Source organism: Mus caroli, chromosome 5 (assembly GCF_900094665.2).
Source record: "Mus caroli chromosome 5, CAROLI_EIJ_v1.1, whole genome shotgun sequence".
NCBI lineage: Eukaryota > Metazoa > Chordata > Mammalia > Rodentia > Muridae > Mus > Mus caroli.
The window spans coordinates 136,222,650-136,239,608 of NC_034574.1; the positions used below are offsets into that span (position 1 = coordinate 136,222,650).

At 47.2% G+C, this 16,959-nt stretch overlaps 1 protein-coding gene across 1 annotated transcript in view; it reads right to left on the reverse strand.

The window, feature by feature from the left end:
• Positions 1–813: 813 nt before the first annotated feature.
• The window catches only part of Rac1 (Rac family small GTPase 1), a 23,419-nt gene continuing 7,273 nt past the window's right edge, over positions 814–16,959 (reverse strand). Inside the window, exons 2-6 of the mRNA XM_021161881.1 lie at positions 12,572–12,643; positions 10,039–10,156; positions 3,649–3,711; positions 2,876–3,035; positions 814–2,450 (exon numbers count right to left, since the gene is read on the reverse strand). Coding sequence (XP_021017540.1) covers positions 2,320–2,450; positions 2,876–3,035; positions 3,649–3,711; positions 10,039–10,156; positions 12,572–12,643 — 544 coding nt within the window. The 3' untranslated portion in view covers positions 814–2,319. The remainder of the gene's footprint in view (positions 2,451–2,875; positions 3,036–3,648; positions 3,712–10,038; positions 10,157–12,571; positions 12,644–16,959) is intronic.

The window sequence follows — 16,959 nt, forward strand, 5'->3', positions numbered from 1 at the left end:
CAGCATTCAGAGCAGAGGCAGACCATTCTCTGCGAGCTCATACACAGCCTGCTCCAAAGTGAGTTCCAGGCCAGCCAGAATAACTACAGCAATGATGGCAGTCAGAAATCTGAGGAAATCCAGGACCCTGGATTTAAGGGGAAAGCCCTCAGAGACACAATTTGTCATCTTATGTATGCCCTGGAGCTATGATGGGTATAAAGACTTGATGGTCAGGTCAACAAGGCAGCCAGGATGGCTTGGCTAGTGTTGTACGTGTGAGGACTTGGGTTCGAATCTGCTGGAGAGAGATTAAGAGGCTCCCTCAGTGGGCCAAGAGCCATGGCTTACCGTTGTGGTGAAGGTGCATGTCAGAATTTAGACTGGGAAATGGTACAAATTTTAATCCCAGCACTAGGGAGTTTGAGGCCAGCCTGGTCTATATCCCACAGAGAAATGTGCGTGCACACACATGTAATTTTTAAAGATTCAAAGTTTAAGAATCACCAATCAGAGCTAATCCTAATGGCCGTCTAACTGGTTGAGATGTGGTCCATGCTAAGCCCTGTGGCTCAGCTTCCCCATCTGCAGCACTCAGTCCTAGCACACCTCCCAGACACACACTCAGGCAGACATACCCCACTGTGGGGAGCCCCACACAAGCACATCACAACGGCTTAAGTGTGATCAACCCCACTCCACAAGTGTGGCTGTGGGCTCACCTACCCTATTCTCTGAAGGTGGGACTCCATCCCTCCAGTGATCCAGGGTTTAAAAGTAGAGCAAACATGCCAAGAGCTTGTCAAGTTCCAAAAACACAAGCGTAACCAGTTGTATGATTCAAGGATTTATTAATTCATACATGCAAAACATACTGCTAACTGCATTAGCAAAAGATCAATGTAAAAACACTCCACAATTCTGCAACTGTCAATTGAAAAAAGTTTGTTCTAGTGGTTGAAAGGCCCAACACTGCATTCTTGCCAGTGAGTTAGGTTGTACAGGACAGCGTTAGCACTAGCAGTTGACAGAACCTCACAGACAGACCCCGAGGAACATCTCTAGGCAGAGCCACGACAGGAAGCGTCTGTCCACATAGGCGAGGTCTAGAGAGGCAGCATTAGTCACATGACAGTGTTGGTACTCTGTTTAGAAGGTTCATAGTTTAAGAATATCTAAAATAGTTTAAAAACCGTAAAGCTGCAACACATGATTTGCACACCTCGTTGCTAGGAAACTAAGGAAGCACTAAGTAGCTCTGAGTAAAGTAAGGTGAGAACAGGAACGCACTTCTACTGATCTACCAAAAAAAAAAAAAATCTCTGAATGCATTATCAGAAAGATCTTATAGTACAGGTCAGACATATTGCTCGTTAAGAAGGGGTTCTAAAGAAAAGCACTTGCTAAGTTAGAACTGTGAGGGTAGCCAGTTTAAATATGGACTCAACGCCCCATCTGGGGAGGGACGGCAGTGGAGGGTGGGGGGCGCGAAGGGATGCTCAAGAGACACTGATAAGATCGGCCATTTGTCACCTACTGTTTGACAGAAATTAACCGTTAAAAAGCTTTACCCGTGACACTTTTATTCAGTTGAATTACTCCATGTACAATGTAGTGTAAAGTAATCTCTACTTCATATTAGTCAAAATACTGTCTGTCTCCTTTGATCATGTCGTGTTTCACACTCCACCCAGCACACCCACAACTAGGAACAGAATACTTCATTAGAGGCAACACACGAACCAGAGTTCTGTTCAAAGTCTGCAAAAGCTAGTCGGCTGGTCTTTTAGAAAACTCACTATGAAATCAAAGAGCTTAGCTGTCACACTCATCACTGTGACGTACAGTACAAAGTTACGTAATGAACATGGGCTGATAAGTTACAGGTGAGTTACATGGCAACGTGTCATTAAGGAGGCTGTGCTGTGTCACACGGTCTGGGAACTATGGAAGGGTCTGCGCCCTGGCTCCAGAAGCTGCAGTCTTCTTAGCAACAGAAGTCTCTCAAGAGAGTTTAGTGCTTAGGTGTTCTCAGCACAACGCAACTTAGTTCAGAAGGTATTTTGGCAATTCTTAATCTGAGCAAGAATAGGGGATTTTAAAAATAAGGCTTTAAGAAGGCTTTGTCATTTTAGGGCTGAATTTTAATAGACTGTAAGTTGGAATTCTTACATTTAAAACAGAACCTTAAAATTATTGACTGGTTCATTGGTTCAAAATGGTTTTATGGAAAAATTAATCTGTAACAAAAACTTGGCATCAAATGCGAAGGCTCCGCTGATTTTTGAGCAAAGCGTACAAAGGTTCCAGGGCAGGACTGAGAACGAGGGGCTCCGACATTTACAACAGCAGGCATTTTCTCTTCCTCTTCTTGACAGGAGGGGGACAGAGAACCGCTCGGATAGCTTCGTCAAACACTGTCTTGAGTCCTCGCTGTGTGAGAGCTGAGCACTCCAGGTATTTGACAGCACCTAGAAAAGACAGCCACAGGCAATGACAGATGTTCCTCAGGACAGCCCCGCTGAGTCAGCATGGCGTGGCCCTGCAGTCAACTCCCACACCAACACCAAGGCCAGCAAAGGCCTGGCCTGGCTGGTTGCCCAAAGCAAAGAGACCCCAAGAAGGAGAAACTTCCCTCTCTCAGGTGGACTCCAGCTGCCTGGCACCAGTACTACAAGGCAGACACAAGAAATGAGGGTTTCAGCCGGGCGTGGTGGCGCACGCCTTTAATCCCAGCACTCGGGAGGCAGAGGCAGGCGGATTTCTGAGTTCGAGGCCAGCCTGGTCTACAAAGTGAGTGCCAGGACAGCCAGGGCTACACAGAGAAACCCTGTCTCGAAAAACCAAAACCAAAAACAAAAACAAAAAAAAAAAAAAAGAAATGAGGGTTTCATACCGATCTCTTTCGCCATGGCTAACCCCTGCGGGTAGGTGATAGGAGTCAGCTTCTTCTCCTTCAGCTTCTCAATGGTGTCCTTATCATCCCTAAGATCAAGCTTCGTCCCCACCAGGATGATAGGAGTATTGGGACAGTGGTGTCGCACTTCAGGATACCACTACACGTGAAGAAAGAAACAAGGTGAAGCCCCTCTTCTCCCTGACTTCCTTCCTGCATGCAGCTTATGTAAATGCAGTGAGCACCAACCCTCCAGCCACAGCTGGCCCCACAGGGTGTCCCTGCCTTTTCCTGAAGCCTTAACCACACATACAATGGCTCGCCAGGCTCCCAAGACAGGGCAACACAACAGACTACCTGTAAAGGACCAAGGGAAGGAGATAAGGAAGGTAGAGGAAGGAAAGTCCCCTAATCTATAGACCACCCTAGAAAACTCACCAGCCACTCAGGGACCATGATCCCCAGCATGGTGGGTCCCAATCTCTACACCACCAGCGTCCCTCACCCCTTCTCACTAGGTTGGTTCCAGATGCTGGAGCAGAAAGAAACGCTCACCAGACCAATTCTGAAGTACGTGTCACTGCAGTGGGGAGCGTCCCAATGAAGCTCCAGAGACCCATCCCCCAAAGTCAGAGACTTAAAAATGGCCCACAGAGCTACTGAAGCCAAGCTAAACACCCCAAGCTCCCAGCAGCCAACGGCATTCACTGGACTGTTTACTATTCTTGCCAGGACTGACAGTATGCAGCAATCTTCCCATAAGTTCCACTTACCTTTGCACGGACATTTTCAAATGATGCAGGACTCACAAGCGAAAAGCAAATTAAGAACACATCCTACAGAAAGGAAACACAGGCAATGTAGAGGGCAGTCTTGAACTGTGGGAGCACTCTGCCTCACGCCGCTAGCTAGCGAAGCTGTCAGAGGCACTGCATGCCTACTGCTACCTGCAACGAGGTTCTCACTGCTCCCACCCACCTCTCCAGTCGGCCAGAGACTCAAAACCATTACCAGGCCTGCCTTTTGCAAAAGGGGACATGGAAGAAGAAACTGCTGGAAGCCGTTTGATGCTAGGGAGGTATCAAATCACATTCCCAGGAGGCCACTTGCTAATCACGCCCAACTGGAAACCTAATTATCTGTTATCAACACAAATTCTTCTGAAAACACCGTCTCTCTGAGGCTCATGAATGCAGAGTCGATTTAAACACATCATCTAACAAGGCACGCTTTTCATTAAGCTCTCCACATGCACGGTAAGCTCAAGCCTTCCTTACATCTCTAGCATCAATCAGCCAGCTTGTCACTGTCCTTGGCACAAAATGGAGTTCAAGAGTTTGCTCCCCAGCCTTCCAGCCAGGGAGGGAACTCAGTGTGCCATCTCCCAATAGACAAGCACCAACTACTGCACCATCTTCCCAAGCAGAGCCAAGGGCCTCTGGAAAAGCTGCCCCAGTGTATCTGTGGCCCCAAAGAAAGCAAGGACAAGCAGGGCAAGAATCTTACGTCAGGAGAAACTGCTGGCTAAATAGAAAGTATCTGAGGTTTCTTCCTGTTATTACACATAAAGTAAAATTCAGATATTTACCTGTATAAAATTATGCCCAAGAGTTTCTAAAATGTTAGGCTTATCAAGACATAGCCCTAGAAAAGGCAACTATGCTATTTTGTGAAATGTATGCAGTTCCCAAGCTAGCACCTTAAACTATCCAGCTGGTATCTCGTACCTGAAACGGAAAGAAATGTCCCACACAACAGCTTTTTATAAACAATGGTTTACTTCAATGCTGGCGCATGCACAAGCCTATCAGAGAATCACCAGGGCCTCCCAAACATCCAAGTTGATTCCAAACCCTCTCAAAGCACAGTTGGGTTAGCTCACCAGCACTGCCGCAGTCGCCCCACAGCCCACCACACAGAACACCAGAGTCAGAGAAGAGGCCCTGGGAGTGGTTAGTCTGGCTGAGCGAGAAAGCACCCACATGAGCACCAGTGGACCCTCCACACCTGCACCTCCAACCGTCCCAGACAGGGGCTTCCGGACACCCCTCCTTTCACATGGGAGGAGGGGAGCAAGCAGCTCATCGGCCACTTTATAACCCACTGGGAGTGAACAGTCACAGGCCAGAGGAAGCTCATTTTATCAAGAGCAGCCTCTCCTGAGTGAGTCGGAGGAAACACTCAGGGGAGCCGAGGCTCAGCTCTTCCTGGAGACTCAGTGAGATGAGAGAAGAGACAAAGGTGGAGGCTGAGGTCGACTCAAAGTCTTACATACGGCAATCGGCTTGTCTTTGCCCCTGGAGGGTCTATCTTTAGCACATGTGTCTCCAACCTAGTAATGCAGGAGAACTTTGCTTGAGTTCGGTACAAACTAAGAAATACAAAATCAATATAACCTGTTAATTTCCACACAAGTTTGTCTCAGCCCTCCTGAGGAATCCAAAGCTGTGCAATCACTTAGGTCACCTTAGAAACTGAGAGCCACACATCGTTACTCCATGAAGCTGGAGCTGAGGAGCTACCCCTGCAGTTCAGTAAGGAAGTCACGGGAATGCTAGGCCTGCCACCACGTCACTCCCGCACTTGACAGAATGTAACACACTCACAGAGCTCAGCGTTCAAAAAGTGGCCTGTTGCTGGCATCCAGTACTGACAAGATCTTCAGAGAACTCCACCTTCTCAGAGATAAGCCAAAGGGAACCTCAGAGACGGGGGAGACGCCTGCCTGTAAGCACAGTGAAGCTTTCCAGAACAGAACCTAAGGGATCCAGGCTGGCAGCCTCCTAGCCCCGCTCTGGGTGCAAAGAGTGGAGTCAGACTAGAGGAAGTTCCTGAAATGAACTAAGTAAGGTCCCTTGGTGGGTTGCTAAGGAACTCTGAAGGTGACAACCTTTTCCATTTTCATCATAATACTTTCCTTTTGTTTCTATACGCAGTAAAAATTGACAATTTCCCAATATAATACCCCAGAAATTCTAATAATAAACAAGCACATACGGTATGATTTTAATTTCACCTCACTCAAGCTTGTATTTACAATCGAAGCGTAACAATCTCCAGACTCCTGGTTTCACAGTGGACCACAGCTCCACCCTAACTCGCATGTGCACTATGCCATCAGCCTCCTGCTTTCTTCTTCCCTTTTCACCCCCGACTTTGGCCTAAACACAACTGTATGACATTAGTCGGCATCTGATGCTTTCTCCTTAACACCCCTTGTTCCTGTCCCAGGGCAAAGGGGCTGTGCTGCTGGTGTCTCTGCTCCTCCCTGTGGCCTTCCTCACGGTGGCTGACCATCCTTCCTGAGGACCTGACTACTACTGTCCTACATCACCAGGACCTTTGTGACACCACATGCCCAAGATGCCTTTAATCAGAGTGTCCAATAACTTCAGCACTCCCACATCACCAGCTACCTCTCCCTCCGCAGTCAAAAGTACAGCAAGGGCTGAACAGAGTTCATTTAGGGAGATGCTTGCAGGGCAGGCATGAGGAACCCTGGGGTAAGCCCTGAATCCCAGCAAGATACTGGAACTTAAAAAACAAGGTGTGTCTTGAGGGACAACACCTGAAGGTGGTCTCTGTCATACCCAGATGCAAACACACACAGAAGCATATACCAACTACAGCTCGAGTGGTCCCACCTGCCTCACCTCTGCCTGTCAGTGGCACTGTCCCCAGTGGGAGGCAGCTTTTACAATGAGACAGGGCAGGACAGGAGGCGCTGGAGCACTCACCACCAGACACATGGACCCTTTCATATTCTCTCTCTCTCTCTCTCTCTCTCTCTCTCTCNCACACACACACACACACACACACACACACACACACACACAGTATCTGGACTTGAGGGTCACACGTGGATTTCTCCTTTTCTTTTCTTTTCTTTTCTTTTCTTTTCTTTTCTTTTCTTTTCTTTTCTTTTCTTTTGAGACAGGGTTTCTCTGTGTAGACCAGGCTGGCCTCGAACTCAGAAATCCGCCTGTCTCTGCCTCCCGAGTGCATGGATTAAAGGCATTTACCACCACGCCTGACTTCTCGTTTTCCTTTTAATATACAGATTCCACACAACAGGGAAAAGGACCAGGACTTACACACACAACAGAGAAAAGAAGAATTGTAAAAAGCTGGATAAGTGTTCCCCAGAAAAGCCACCCTGGAAAAAGGCAGGCAGCTGGCCTGATGCTGACAGCTGCACTGGAGTGCAGATGTTCCTGTAAAGGTTCACAAGCTCTCAGGCCTCCACGGGATTGTGTTGATGAAAAAAGACTACAAGATCATGTCCTAAAGCCAACGTCACTTCATGAGGCAGAGAATGCAAGGAAGTGGATTTTCCGGTATAGCACCTTCAGCCCACTATATCCCACCTCCTTCTAGGCAGGACTCCCTAAAATGCAAGGCTGAGACAGCACTAAGCCAGAGCAAACCCCTTCTGAGTCCCACACACACACCGCATAATAAAACTCCACTGGGTTCCCTCATGGCAAAAAGCAACACACCCTATTCTGGCTAATTATAAGTAGTTTTCTAGTGACTTCTGGCTGAAGGGCCAGATATCTAACAGTCATCTTAACAAAGGAAACCTTCTGAAAATCAAAACTGCACCAGGGAGTGGTGACTCAGGCCTTTAATCCCAGTACTCAGAAGGTAGAGGGAGGTGACTCTCTGGGTTTGAGGCCACTCTGATCTATAGAGCAAGTTTTAGGATAGCCAGGACTATACAGAGCATAACTCAAAAACCAAACCAAAGCAACAACAAGGACAATCACAACTGTGACACCAGGAGCTAGCAGATGAGGAGGGCTGCTCTTCCACAGATGGGGCCAGGGCTGTTTCCTGGTGCCACTGGCAATCCACCTGACTGTCCATACTGGAACCTGGTATATAAGCAGGATCTTGTCTTCCTCCTTTCTCACTCAAGTCCTTATACATGGAAACCGTCTGCCTGCTATACCCAGACAACTTCAGCTTTCCACACCAGCCTGACCTCACCCTCAGTTACAGCTTATTCAACCTGGGAAGAGTCCACTTCTCTGCTTTCCGTCAAGTCACCTTTGCCTTGCTAAGAATGACTCCCTTAGACAGAATGCCTCACCCTATTCTGTACCCACGGTGTCACAATACGTACGGCATCTTTCATTTCTCAGAAATGATGCCACACCCTTCCAGACATATCCAGTGGGCTGAACAGATACCAATTGCTATGTTTTAAAATCTGGAACTATGCAGCATTCACTAGATGTAGAGTGTTTCTGAAGACTCAACTGAAGACTGCAATCATCTTGTGATTGTCAGCTGATTTTAAATACTTAATCACACTTAATTTTTAACACTAAATTAACTGGAAAAAAAGAAAGAAATACCCAATTCAAATCTTTCCTCTTACATTTTTGATCTTTGTTTAGCACTATTAACTAAAATTTGAAATTTGGCTATAACTCAATTAACAAAATCCTACAGTTCAAAGAGACAGCGTCCAGGAACATTTCCAGTGAGAAACAAAAGGTTTCTCTGACTGCAGAGAAAGGCGTCTTCTAACCAGTCTAACCATCATGAACTGAACAGGAAGTTCATTTGAAAGCACAAACTCTGCAGACCACCGACGACTCCCGACACTCCAAAGTAAGATCACAGCTCCCAGGCAGCCAGGGTTCAATGCCTGGCGGTCTCACAGAAGAGCCTCTGCCCAGCAGTCGTCAGCCAGTGAAGGGGCCCTGGGAACTGGAGGGCATGGGCTGGCCAGAGCTGCTGTGTGTGTGCACAACTGGGATGGGGATGGTGGTGGTGTATTTTTGAAACATGGACTCACTCTACAGGCAGGCTGGCCTCGAGCTTATAGACATCCACCTGCTTAGTCTCCAAAGTCCTGAGGTGACAGGCTTGAACCAACACACCCGGCCTGAGATGGATGAACTCAGCTGATGCTAGCGGCAAGCATGCAGAGGACAGACATGAAGGAACTGCCCGGAACTGCCCGGCAATGCAGAAAGGTCACGTTCTGCCTGAACCCACGGTATCCTGCCTGAATCTGCGGCCTGCCATGAACACTTAAGGTTGGTCACTTTAGCACCAGAACTGTACCGAGATACTCTCTTGCTTCCTTACTTCCCTGTGATGCTATGAAGAAAGGCAAATGCTCTTCCCTGAGCCACAAGCCCTGGCCCTATGTGCAGTCTAAAAGGACGAACATGAACTGAGATAAGCAAGTGACATGACATGACATGACTGACAACTGCTTTGCATCAGACACCAAGTGCCCAATTGGCTTGCCAGCCACCGCTCTGATTAGCTCTGTAAATCATCAATCACTGCTTGTCTCATGCAGAAGCCAACGTAATCTAAAAAAAGAATTTTCTCCTGGCTGGACACAAAGGTCTGCTTTATGAAACTGAAACCTCAACCCACACCTAAGACTTGGTACTGACGCCAACAACTATGCACTCTTTTTTTTTGGGGGGGGTGGGGGGAGTAACTTAGCATAGTAAGTTACTAGTTCAGTTTAATGAAACCATACCGTCTTTTTTAAACAGGGTCTCATGTAGTCCAGGCTGCAACTTACTATATAAGGATGTCCTGGACCATCTTGCCTTCACTTCTGATTGCAGGCATAAGCCACTGTGTCCAGTTCATGCCGTGCCAGGGATGTAACTCCGGACTGGGAACGCAAGGCAATCATTCCAACAACCAAGCAACCCCAGCTCAGAAACCTTCATGTTTTAACTGCTGAATGTGGATTTTTTGAGCCAAGGTTTGAGAAAACTGCAGACCAAGCTGGCCCCAACCTTGTAGCCTCTGCTCCCTGTGTGCTGGACGACAGGTCTGAGCCACCATGCCCAACCTAACTGCTTAATTTGATTTTACAGTGCAAAACCATCCCAGAACAAAGCCACCTTTCAAAGTAACTGCTGTTAAGACCAGCTTTGCAAAACCAAAAGTAAGACAGTATCTGTTCTGTGTGGTTGTCTTGAAAATAAATAAAAGAATATAAAACAAAAAGGGCTGAAAACGTGGTAATATTCAAAATTCCAAATTCTGGCTGGCATGAAAGGAGGTATTCACCTTTACTGACTGGTATCACAGACCCCAGTCCCAGCAGCACAAGCAGATCTGTGAGCATTGGACACTGAACAATTATACATGGTAAAAATAAGTGTGAGTCTTACTGTCTGCGGGTAGGAGAGGGGACGCAGTCTGTCATAATCTTCTTGTCCAGCTGTGTCCCACAGGCCCAGGTTCACTGGTTTCCCATCTACCATAACATTGGCGGAATAGTTGTCAAAGCTGTAGGAGGACAAGAAAACATTAGCCACAGAACAGGGACTAAGTCATAGTCCCCAGGCTCCCAAAGGAGGTCTGCTGTGAGGGAAGAGGATGGACCTAGAGGCTGCTGCTGGTCCAGAAAACACAGCTGAGGTACGGGAAGTCCCTGGAGGCCGGAGGACACGGGGCATCAGCCTTACTCACACCAGGCAGGGGAGAAACAAAGGTCAGGCTACTAACTTACAAGGAGACAAAGCCCACCTTTAATAAACAGCGTTTTCTCTGCATGAAAAAGACAACTGGGAGGGGTCCCTCTTCCCAATCCCGCCTGTCTAGTTCCTGACACATTCTGCTCACTCTCAGCTGGTGTGCTCAGTTGGCGCACACAGCAGAGCCACCTGGATCTGAAGCCCAGGGTAGCAGAATAGCAGCACACTGGAACTTCAGAAGCCACCCAGGCTCTCAGAGTGAGGGCACCTGACCACAGAAATGCATCCGTTAGCCTAGAATTGCTACACACAAATTAGTTATTAGTAAGAGGCAACTCAGAAAAGACTACCAACAAATCAGAGAGAGAAAAGTCATTCAAGTGTTGTAATGCCAGCGTTAAGACCCTGAGGCAGGAGGATCGTAAGAGTTCAAGTTCAGTTTAGGTTACAGAGCAAGACTTGGCTCTCAGGCAACCAAGCGGACCTCAGAACAGGAACAAAGCCCACGGTATTACTACTGTTCAAAAACAAACCAAAACCAAGAGCATGGAGCAGGAGCAGGTCAGGAACTGAAGGCTAGCCTAAGCTACACAATACCATCTCTCAAAAATAAAAAACCCACTGCCATTTAAAACAAGACAATATCGTCATTGTTTTGTTGGTGTGTATGTATGCATAGCACATGTATATCTGGTGCACATGGAATTCAAAAGAAGTGTATTGGCTGGTTTTGTGTCAACTTGACACAGGCTGAAGTTATCACAGAGAAAGGAGCTTCAGTTGAGGAAATGCCTCCATGAGATCCAGCTGTAAGGCATTTTCTCAATTAGTGATCAAGGGAGAAAGGCCCCTTGTGGGTGGGACCATCTCTGGGCTGGTAGTCTTGGTTCTATAAGAGAGCAGGCTGAGCAAGCCAGGGGAAGCAAGCCAGTAAAGAACATCCCTCCATGGCCTCTGCATCAGCTCCTGCTTCCTGACCTGCTTGAGTTCCAGTCCTGACATCCTTTGGTGATGAACAGCAGTGTGGAAGTGTAAGCCGAATAAACCTTTCCTCCCCAACTTGCTTCTTGGTCATGGTGTTTATGAGGAATAGAAACCCTGACTAAGACAGAGGGCAACATATCCCTTGAAACTGAAGCTGCCACGTGGGTGCTGGGAACCAAACCCAGGTTCTCTGAAAGAACAACCAGTGCTCTCAGCCACTGAGTCATTTCTCCAGCCCAAGACTAGCATCTTAAAACATGGATTTTAAGGCAAAAGGAGCTTTTTTTAAAAAAAAGATTTATTTATTTATTATATGTAAATACACTGTAGCTGTCTTCAGATGCACCAGAAGAGGGCATCAGATCTCATTACAGATGGCTGTGAACCACCATGTGGTTGCTGGGATTTGAACTCAGGGCCTTTGGAAGAGCAGTCAGTGCTCTTACCCGCTGAGCCATCTCTCCAGCCCCCGAAAGGGGCTTTTTGTTTGATTGGTTTTTGTCTTATTACTTGTAGTACTTAAAAACAGGGGCTCTTAGTATAAAAGTCAAGTTTAAGCTAGTGTGACTTACAGACTGTACTGAGCAAAGCAACCTTTATAACGATGGAGTGATGTGTTGGAAGGCAAGGTAAGAGTGCAAAGTCAGCCTCAGCTCTATGGTGAAGCCCAGTGGTCTCCCCAAGGCGAGCCTCCAAGAGTGCACTGGGTGCAGACAGAGGACAGCACAATGTGTGTAGCACAATGAGGCTCCAGTGAGCCATCAATGAGAAAAGCACTTGTTCTCCCCATCCAGTGGGGCTGCCCATACATGATCAGCAGCGCTGAGTCCACGTCTGCCCCACCCATACCCTAGTCCAACTCTACAGCTCTGTAAGTATGACATGGAACCACCTGATGACTTGCCAGAGGGTCAGTTACCTCTAATGCAACACTCTGTGCACCAGTTCCCAGAGCCAAATTAGCAGACTGCTGTGCTCAGGCTCTGGGCTTTACACTCCCCAGCCTATACACTTCATGGTATAATCTTCTTTTGTTTCCTAAGAAACAATCAGGAAACTGACTATTCCCTCCTATGAAGAAATCATACATTAATTGGCTCATTTTTTAATTTGAAGTTCCAAACCCCTAACAATTCTCTCTCAGTCGCTGATTCAGAGGGAAATAAACACTAACGCTCCCACAGGGATCGACAGGGCTTTAGCACAGCACGGCATGTTGGTCGCAGGCGAGGAGGCTACTCACACGGTGGGGATGTACTCTCCAGGAAATGCATTGGTCGTGTAACTGATGAGCAGGCAGGTTTTACCAACAGCTCTGAAAGAAGAGAAAAGGCTGCTTAGTCAGCACGCACAGTCGGCTTCCACCATCCCACTACAGCGTTCTAGAGAGACCAGGGAACAGCTATGCCACATCCATAAGCATAATACATGTTTCTATAACATTCAACACTCTGCACACAGTTTCATCTTAAAAACAAAACCAAACCTTTGTATTCTCAGAAAGGCAGATTCAACAGGCTCTCTTTCTGCTAAGGTACGTGGTCAAGAAGTACTACATACTGAGTACCAGACTCAGAGAAATGGTTAACACAAAGTTTCTTCTAGAACATCTTCCACTCTGATGACTACTAAGTGACCATGTGTGATGGTTTGTATATCCTTGGACCAGGGAGTGGCACCATCTGAAGGTGTGGCCTTGTTGGAATAGGTGTGACCTGGTTGGAATGGGTGTGTCACTGTGGGTGTGGGTATAAGATCCTCACCCTAGTTGCCTGGAAGTCAGTCTTCCACTAGCAGCCTTTGGATGAAGACATAGAACTCTCAGCTCCTCCTGCGCCATGCCTGCCTGGATACTGCCATGCTCCCACCTTGATGATAATGGACTGAACCTCTGAACCTGTAAGCCAGCCCCAATTAAATGTTGTTGTTTTTTATAAGACTTGCCTTGGTCATAGTGTCTGTTCACAGCAGTAAAACCCTAACTAATACACCATGGCTGCTCTGCAACGTGAAATGTTACTGCCTCTAGGTGCCCTGCCCACAAGCCTGTCCCTCCCAGAGCACAGGCAGTTAAGCAGCCACAGGGCTCTCACACTCACAAGCTGAGAATGAAGCTAACAGCGTAGATCCTAACATGTTAACAAGGGGCACAGGGATGGAATAAACTTCCTGAACAGCTAAGACAGAAAAGAAGAAATGTACAAAAGTAAGCACATTAAGGGGACGGACATTACTAATATTCCCCCGAGGCAGACATTAGGGTACTGTCTGAAAAGCTCCGAACCACTTGGAAGAGTTTTCAGAATATTACTAAAAATAAAAATATATATAAATAAAATCTCTTAAATTTCCTCCCACAGACCCTCACTGACTTGAGGGACATCTGGAAGGTTCAGTTCAAACAGTTCTGTGAACTGAGCCCCTCCCTGCTGCCTGCTGCCGACTTACTAAGGTCAGCACGGTACTGGTACTGACTGCAAGACCGCACTGTTCAGCACAGACCACTGTAGACTGATGTTCACTATCCAAAGCCAATCTTCATACTTTCCTTCCACATTCTGGGACAAGGGCTCCACACGGCAGGAGCTCAACCACTCACTCCTGCCAATACTTGCCTGACTTGTAAGAGTGTAAAGGGCTTAATGAAGTAGGAACTCCCCACCCTAAAGATCGCAGTGTCAAACATTACATCACTGGCAGGTAACTTCCAACCCCGTAACGGCTTCTAAACAGAAATGACTCATTAGACATTTATCTTGTGAGAAAGGCTTAGAATGTCAAAACAAACCTGTATGGGCAAGAGCCTAAGCTCTGGAGAGGCCTGGCTCTAAGACTCAGACCAGCTCATTTACTCCTAGCAGTCTCTGACACATCTCAACTTCCTCTTCTGCCTCAGTTTTCTTGCTGGCAAGTAGGCGCTCTGAACTACAGGGAATCCATAGCAAGGAAGGAAGGTGCTGAAATACTCCCTCTGCAGGGAACTCAAGAACAGCTGCAAGTGCTGGCTCAAGCCTGTATCTCAGCTTCCCCAGGAGTCCCAGGTCAGTCTGGGCTACACAGTGAGTTCTACTCTAGCTAGAGCTACTTACTGAGAATCCACTTCAAACCGACAAAAACACAGAGTAGCAGAAGGGGGTGGAGGATAGAGAGAAAATAACAGGGGTGAAGATATCAAAGTGCATCCCATACGTACATGGCTATGTCAGTGAAACTCTTGGCACAGTTAATATATGTAGTAATTAAAAGAATAAAATCTCCCTGGGGCTGTAGCAGTAGAATGCTTGCCTAGTGCACCAACCCTGCACTCAATCCCCAGCACGTCCTCTTCCTCGCACTACCATCATGCCCACCACCGTGCCCGCAAGCCTTCCACCAGGCCTGGACCCCAGCTCCAGCTATCTTTGAAAGGCCCAACTGGGAAGGTACTGGTAAAATCTGGTATTGAGAATTGTGTTGCTGTTATTTGTAAGAATGCACGTGTGCACACCACACAGGACACAGCATGCATAAGATGAAGAAAAACTAAAGGCAGCAATTCTGCACCTGAGGGTCATGGCCCCTTGTGGGGGGCACACTGTATGACCCTTTCACAAGGGTCACCTAAGACAGTTGGAAAACACAGATAATACAATTTGTAACAGTAGCAAAATGACAGACAGTTATGAAGAAGCAATGAAAATAATGTTATGGCTGGGGGTCACTGCAACATAAGAAAGGAACTGGCCGGATGTGGTGGCGCACGCCTTTAATCCCAGCACTCGGGAGGCAGAGGCAGGCGGATTTCTGAGTTCGAGGCCAGCCTGGTCTACAAAGTGAGTTCCAGGACAGCCAGGGCTATACAGAGAAACCCTGTCTCGAAAAACCAAAAATAAAAAAAAAGAAAAGAAAAGAAAGGAACTGTACTGCAGGGCCGCAGCATTAGGAAGGGTAAGGGAATAGGTAGCAAGTAAGTAGGTAAAACTCTAGATTTCACCACAGGCCCTAGCTGACTTGAGGGACATCCTGAAGCCTCAGTTCAAACAGTTCTGTGTACTGAGTGTCCTGAGTTACTAAGGTCAGGACCGCCCCACCGTGTGTACCTCAAGTTGTCAGGCTTGACAGCAAGCACTTTCCCCTACTGAACTGCCCTCACTACAGTCCCGATGGCATGAACTCACTCTGTACAACAGGATGATTCTGAATGTGTCCATCATGATCCTGTGACCCATTCACTTCTTCCTCCTGAGTCTGGTTTACAGTTGTGAGCCACCGCGCATGGCTGGGAAATGCACCTCTTACTAATCATTATGGACTACAATTTATGTTCTATAAAAACATGGCTATACGGTTGGAGAGATGGCTCAGCGGTTAAGAGCACTGACTGCTCTTTCGAGGGTCCTGAGTTCAAATCCCAGCAACCACATGGTGGCTCACAACCATCCCTAATGAGATCTGATGCCCTCTTCTGGGGTGTCTGAAGACAGCTACAGACAGTATACTTACATATAATAAATAAATAAATCTTTTTTAAAAAACAAACAAAAAGAAAAAAAAAACAACACAAAAACATGGCTATAGGTTGGTGATGCCGCAAGTCCTGGGTTGGATCCCCAACACCAAATAAAGCTACCCAGGGTGGGAAGTCACAGCAAGTGTGCGGCCAGCCTGGGCTGTGGGCGAGCCTGTCCCTATGTGCTTTCCCTCAATTCTTCACTTAAGCAAGGATCAGCATAGACAAAAGGGCTATCACCCTTCTCTTAGTGTACTTACTGATTCCTTGTGTGTTCTAGAGGCCAAAGTCAACATCTGAACTACGGGAAGTAACATCAAGATTATGACCACACGGAGAATGGAAGACATATTTAGTCACAGCCACAACTGACACACAACAGAATTTCTGGACGAGTATTTGCTTTGGAATTTTCTGTATTTGTATATTTAAGTGTTCAGTTCAACCTCCTATTATTAATTTTTAAACTCTAGGCAACGAGCCTGGGTCTACGGGAGAAAGTCCTGTCCACTCTCCACTGGCTCTTCCCCTAGCACATGACATTACTATTTTTTAACCTATCTGCACTTCCTGCCCTGTCCTGGAGAAAGGACCAAGAATGAAGGCTGCTAGTGATTTCCGGTCCCACTGAAGTCCTCCCTTTCCTGTTGAGAGAACTTTGTACTTAAAAGTCTCTCTGCTCTGACCAGCTTTATTCTTACTTTCTGAAACCTACAAGCCAAACCTTCAAACACAAACGTCAGTAACCTCTAAGCACTGACAATTTCCTCACATTAAAAACATACAGATGAGGGTGGGGACGGCACTCGCCTTTAATCCCAGCACTCACGAGGCAGAGGCAGGTGGCAGTCTGCCTACAGGGTGAGTTCCAGGACAGCCAGGGCTACACAGAGAAGCCCTGTCTCAAAAACAAAACCAAAACAAACTCCCATACGTAGGGAAGCTGGCGCCATGGCTCAGGGTCCAGGAGTACTTGCTGCTTCTGCAGTCTGACCCACAGCATCCACATCAGTGCGCTCACAATGCTTGTAACTCTCTTCTGCAGGTATCTGTGTGTGCACTCACACACACTGCTCTATATACAGGCATCTGTGTGTACACTCACACACACTGCTCTATATACAGGCATCTGTGTGTGCACT